A 6,000-nucleotide genomic window follows, 5' to 3' on the forward strand; every position below is an offset into this window, starting at 1 on the left:
TTCTTCTCGGCCTCGGCCCGCCGCGCCTCGCGGATCTCCTCCAGCTGCCGCGCCCGCATCATCTTGGACTCGATCTGCCCTTCCTTCTCGGCTTGCACCAGCGCGAGGATGGTCGCCATACTTTCCTGTATGTGGGGGTAAGGAGGTTAGATGGGAATGAATGTCGGGGAGGACAAGAGGAGCTCGGGAGGGATGTGTGGGCGGAACGCACCCTGTCGTCAACGAACACTTTGCCCTTCTTCTTCCCCCGCGGCTTGGTCACGCCCACGGGGGTTACCATGTTCAGCTCGGGGATACCCAGCTCCTTATCGGTGTAGACGCGCTGCTTCTTCTTCTTGTTCTTGTCCAGCCCGGGCAGATTCGGCCGGCCCTTGACTTGCGTGGCGGGCGCTTTCGCCTTGGACCCGGATCTGCCTTTGGTTTTGGAGACGCCGTCCGCCGCGGACTTCTTCTTCGAGCCCTTGCTCCCCGAGGAGCTGCTCTTGGTCGCGGCGTGCTTGTTTTTTACCGTGCGTGTGGGCGCCATGGCTGCAACTGACCCGTGTGGACGGCGGTGCGGATTGAGCTTGATCTGCTCTGCGGGAGCTCAAAAATTTCGGGAATTGGCTGGTTATCGCAGTCGTTATCATTCACTGATGTGGGGCAGGCAGGGATGCTTAGCCTGGTGGGTCAAGGCTCCCGGCAGGCAACTGCTGTGCTGGAGCGCGGGGTTGCATCACTCAGATCTTATCGCTGCCGATCGCGGTGCCCGGCCGTCCAAAATTTCCCGGCAAGGAAACGGACGATTGCGACTGATTGAACGCCCGCAACGGTGCAGCCAGGGACACAACTCTTGCTGTCAGGCGGAAAGGTCCCCAAGATACCCAAAATGAGCTCCTCCCAGCCGGCGATACGGTGGGCAGCCTTCACGCGCGACACCAATGAGACCAAGATCCAGATCGCAATCAACCTGGACGGCGGCGCATTCCCACCAGACACCGACCCGCGGCTGCAAGTAAGCGGCGCCGACGGCCACGCCTCGCAGTCGAGCAAGTCGCAAACCATCAGCATCAACACCGGCATCGGCTTCCTCGATCACATGCTCCACGCGCTGGCGAAGCACGCCGGCTGGAGTCTCGCGCTCGCCTGCAAGGGCGACCTGCACAGTCAGTTGCCTCCCTCCAGTCCCGGTCTAAGTTCCAAACGCAGCCCAAGCTAAATTGCCCGCCGCGACAACTTGAAAGTCGACGACCACCATACGGCCGAAGACGTGTGCCTGGCGCTGGGGTACGCGTTCGCGCGGGCGCTGGGCACGCCGACGGGTCTCGCGCGGTTCGGGCACGCGTACGCGCCGCTGGACGAGGCGCTCAGCCGGGCGGTGGTGGACCTGTCGAACCGGCCGTACGCCGTGGTGGACCTGGGCCTGCGGCGCGAGCGGATCGGCGACCTCAGCACCGAGATGCTCCCGCACTGCCTGCACAGCTTCGCGCAGGCGGCGCGCATCACGCTGCATGTCGACTGCCTGCGCGGCAGCAACGACCACCACCGCGCCGAGAGCGCCTTCAAGGCGCTGGCGGTCGCCGTCAGGCAGGCCACCTCCCGGGTGGCTGGCCGCGAGGGCGAGGTGCCCAGTACGAAGGGAACGTTGAGTGTTTAGGCGTGGTTGGAGGGTGTGATGAGGGACGTGGGATACAAGGTGTTGTTGATAGAGCTGGGCTGGGTGTTGGAGTCATAACCATCATAAAATACAATACACTGCGGGTTGGCGGCGGGTTGGCGGCGTTTGGATAACTGATGGTTGTCTCTGTTCTCCTATGCGGAAACATATTCAGCCGGCCAGGGGTAGCAGTTTTGTGCGAGTTCCATCGACAGAGGCAAAACAAATCCCCAATGATCTAGAGACATTCTATTCTCATTTCCCTGCGTGTTCTGCTTCCAACTCCAGAAGAAAGCTCGATGGTGATGCTCATCTCTTAGTGGCTAGTCTTATAAGTACATGCGCTAACGATAGCCCGCGCCGTTCCGTTCCATAACCGGCCCCACCATCCATCCAGCCGGGCCACGGAAAGCGGATTCATCTCATATCACGTCAGGGGTAAGGGGCTCAGAGCTTGGCACAGCGCACTGGCCATGGCTTCCCCACTCCTGGATATATATATACCACGCTCTGTTCAATCTTTAGCTCTCCTTTGTACTAGAACAACGCACTCTCTCTTTACATTCCGATGCTCTACTACAATCCCACTGTTATATCTACACCTCGTAGCTCGCTATAGTATATCAGTTATAAGCCTAAGCGCTCTATAATTGTATATAGCTAGTAACCTATAGTAAGCTCTCTCTCTCTCTCTCCTTTTTTTATACTCTATACCTCAATATAACAACTATCGAGAGTAGCTCAACTATTATACTCTAGTCCTATGTAGATTGGACTAAGTAGTTTATAGAGCTTAAGCTTATAGCTACGAGCAATAGTATCTAGGACAAATGTAATCTAGATACTCTCGACGAGCTTTAGAATAAGCGACTGAAAGTTCCTTTAGAGGATAAAGTAGTCGAAGAGCTTTGTAAGAAGCGTGTTAAGGAATTAAATGTCCTTATAGGCTAAGCCCTAGCTCCTACTAAACAAAAGGTTACTACTAAGCTCGAAGCTATATATAAGGAATATCTTATATTTATAGCTATCTAGGAGAGTAGAATAAAGTTATATTTGTTTATCCTCTAGTAGATTATACACTCTATTTACCAACCTTTATTTAATGCTATATATATTATTATTTTAAACGCTAGACTTAGTAGTCTTTAAGCTCTTATTTATAAGCTCTATAAATAGCTTACGCCCTTTGACACTCTTATTGAAGATTTAGCTATTTGACAATATATAATGGTACTATAAAAGGTGTATAGAGTAGGTGTCAACTTACGTAAATGGTACTACTTTTAGAATAAGGTGTACCTATATATAAAGAGCTTCGATATCCCTAAAGTAGTTGGACCTAGAGTATTTAAATACCTTATCGAGGTAGTTGGTTACTAGATTACCCTAGACTAGGTTTGTTATTAGCTCTTTAAGATCAAGGTACTTAAGGCCTAGGGGCGTCCGATTCCTATTTTCAAAGAGCTAGGTGCTCGCCTTAGTATTTAGATCGACAATACTGCTACTAAAGGGCTTAGCTATAGTATATTTACCTCTTTAGGAGTAGCTTAAAGCAATAGTTCTATAGATAGTATAGGCTCTTATAGCTCGAGGCTCTACTTATACCCTTATAAAGCTAATAGCAAATATAGGTAGAAGCTAGTAGAGTACTAGTTTCTTTAGATAGTAATCACTAGAGTAGAGAAGGGCCGCTATAAGCTTTTAGAAATATAGATTACTAAGATTAGGGAGCGCTTTAATGAACTAAAGTAGAATTCCCTTTAGAAGAGCCTCTAAAAGCGGTATAGCTCTAGCTATATAGAGTAGAGGAACTCTAGGTTAGCTTCTTTTAACAAGGTCGTCTATACTATTATCGACCTAAGCCTCCTAGGCAAAGGAGCTTACTACTCGCTTATATTCTCAACTACTATTATCTACTAGCTCTTTTAAAGTATTCTCTTTAACAACTGTATTGCTTTATATATTGTCAACGATAAGAAGCTCCTAGTTCCTAGTACCTTTATACTATTAGGAGATAGTGACTATATAGAAGTAGATACTACTACTTTTCCTATTTTAGGAAGAGGAGAGTACATTATAAAAGGAATACTAGATAGAGAGTAGGGGAAAAGAACTATAGACCTCTATTTAAGGAATATCGCTATAGTAGAGGGCTTTTATACTAATATTATATTAGAGACTACTCTATATATAGCTAGTATCTAGTATTTAGGTCTAAACTACTCTCTATAGTATAGAATACTTAAGAAAAGTATAAAGGTTAAGTAGTTAGTTTATAAATTCAATATAGTTTTCTTTAAATTAAAGAACCTTTCCTTTTACTTTTATATTCTCTAACCTTTATAGAGCTTTGTAGGCCTAGTAACAGTGAATATAGTTGTTTATAAGGATAATATAAGGTTATATATATTATATACGCTTTAAAAGAGAGAAGATACTAAGGAGCTCTAGTATAAGAGATCTAGACATCTAGGTTAGAGAGCTCTTTAGGCATTGACGTAAAGTATAAAGAACGTTAAGATCTAAGGAACGTCGACAATCAAATATAAGGTATATACTCTATTATACATTAAGGAGTATAATACACTTTATAAAACAAAGTATTGCGTTTTATAGCTATTCTAGCGTATCTCCTAGGACCTCTTCTTATTCCCTCCTAGGTTTAATAGATCCTAATACCTCCTTATAATCAAGGACGAATTTAGTAGATGGATCTAGGCTTTTACGCTCTTCAACAAGGGTTAAACCGAGCTCTTTAACACTATTAGAGCTTTCGAACGCTAGGTTAAATAGCAATAGGGACTTAACGTCTATAAGATCCGCTAGGACAATGATATAGGAGTTATTATACTAGAAGATCGCTAACCAACAACTTACTAGCTCTAGGTATATAACGAAGGTATCGACTTAGAGCTTGTACCAATATATATATCGTAGCTAAATAGAGTGTTAGAGTATATAGGATAAGTCTTATAGCTAAAGAGTATAAAGATACTTACTAATATAAACCTATCTACGAAGCTTTAGCTAGAGGGTATAAAGGCAGTGGCCTTCTTATATACTATCTCGCCTAGCTATACTCACAGTCTTCGGAGCCTTAACAAGGTGCTCTATTCCTAGTTTAAGAACTACTTTCGCTAGTAGGAATCGACCTTCTACTAAGCGCTAACGGCGGATCTACGCCCTAACTAATCTAGGATCTTTATATATAGCTATAGAGTATACCCCTTAGATAAAGAGTATAAGGCTAGGTATTAGAAAAGAGAATTCAAAGTATAGCTATATAGGTGAATTAGGTACCTAGTTGGATATAGAGTATCTAACATTTACTATATCTAGGTACCTAAGCTCAATAAGGTTATTATAACGAAAAACGTAACGTTTAATAAAAGGACCTTTTACCATCTAGGTAAGGAAGAGCTTCTAGTTTATAAAGTTGCTATTATTAAAAATATAGTAGAGCACCTAGACAAAGGGGTTGAAGAGACCTAGGACACTAAATCGATTCTTTAAACGTTCTACGAACTTAAGTATAGAGGACCAACGCTAGAGTCTATTACTATAGTTCTTAAGTATAAGAGTATACTATTAGGTTAAGACTTAGGGGTAGAGGAAACGTAGATATAGGGTAGACTCTTAACCCCTAAGATATTATTAGAACTATAGGCTTAGCTATAGAAAGAGCTTATAAACGGAAGTAATAACAGAAACAGGGGTCTAGTCGATAATTCTAGTGCTCTTCTAGAGACTAGTAGAGTATCTAAGGACCTTAGGCCAATAGTGGCCGTCCTATAAGGCGCCGCCCCTAGGAGCGAACGTAAGGCTTCTCCGTCTATAGAGCACCTAGCTCTATAAAGCAAATATAAGGCTTCTTCGCCTATAGAGTACCTAGCTCTATAAAACGACTATAAGGCATCTCTGCCTATAGAGCCTCTAGCTCTATAAAGTAAAGAAGAGGATATATTCTACAATATAGTAGAATATATAGTAGAGTAGGAAGCTTAGTCTATAAGGTATAAAGCTTTATAAATATAACTTTCGACCAATAAACTAGTACTAAGTATACTAAAACCGCGATATAAACCTAAGGAGCCCCTTATACCTATAAAAAGGAGTATATAAATTTAGAAGCCTTCTATAAAAGTATATAAGAATATAGCTCTAAATATAGCTTTAGAGCGTATATATATTTTCTTTATTAGGTTGTTAAAAATATAGGAAAACTTAAAGTTAAGGTTCTAGACTAATTATCTAGATCCTACTCCTTAAGAAGCCTACAATAGCAACGAGACGCTCCTCCTTACATTTTAGGAAGGTATTAAGATGCTCTTCCTAGAGTCGTTCTAAACCCTATATACAGTGTT

At 43.8% G+C, this 6,000-nt stretch overlaps 2 protein-coding genes across 2 annotated transcripts; one reads left to right on the plus strand and one right to left on the minus strand.

Annotated features, from left to right (window-relative positions):
- Positions 1 to 58: 58 nt before the first annotated feature.
- On the minus strand, positions 59 to 526 carry THITE_40832 (uncharacterized protein; the record flags this gene model as incomplete). Its single annotated transcript, XM_003648839.1, has 1 exon — positions 59 to 526. One exon carries the CDS (start codon positions 524 to 526, stop codon positions 59 to 61), a length of 468 nt encoding a protein of 155 aa, XP_003648887.1.
- Positions 527 to 698: 172 nt separating this feature from the next.
- On the plus strand, positions 699 to 1,946 carry THITE_2106862 (uncharacterized protein). The gene is made up of 2 exons (XM_003648840.1): positions 699 to 1,145; positions 1,224 to 1,946. The coding sequence occupies exons 1-2, from the start codon at positions 869 to 871 to the stop codon at positions 1,634 to 1,636; spliced, it is 690 nt and encodes a 229-aa protein (XP_003648888.1). The 5' UTR covers positions 699 to 868; the 3' UTR covers positions 1,637 to 1,946.
- The last annotated feature ends 4,054 nt before the right edge of the window (positions 1,947 to 6,000 follow it).

This window comes from Thermothielavioides terrestris, chromosome 1 (genome assembly GCF_000226115.1).
Source record: "Thermothielavioides terrestris NRRL 8126 chromosome 1, complete sequence".
Taxonomy (NCBI): domain Eukaryota; kingdom Fungi; phylum Ascomycota; class Sordariomycetes; order Sordariales; family Chaetomiaceae; genus Thermothielavioides; species Thermothielavioides terrestris.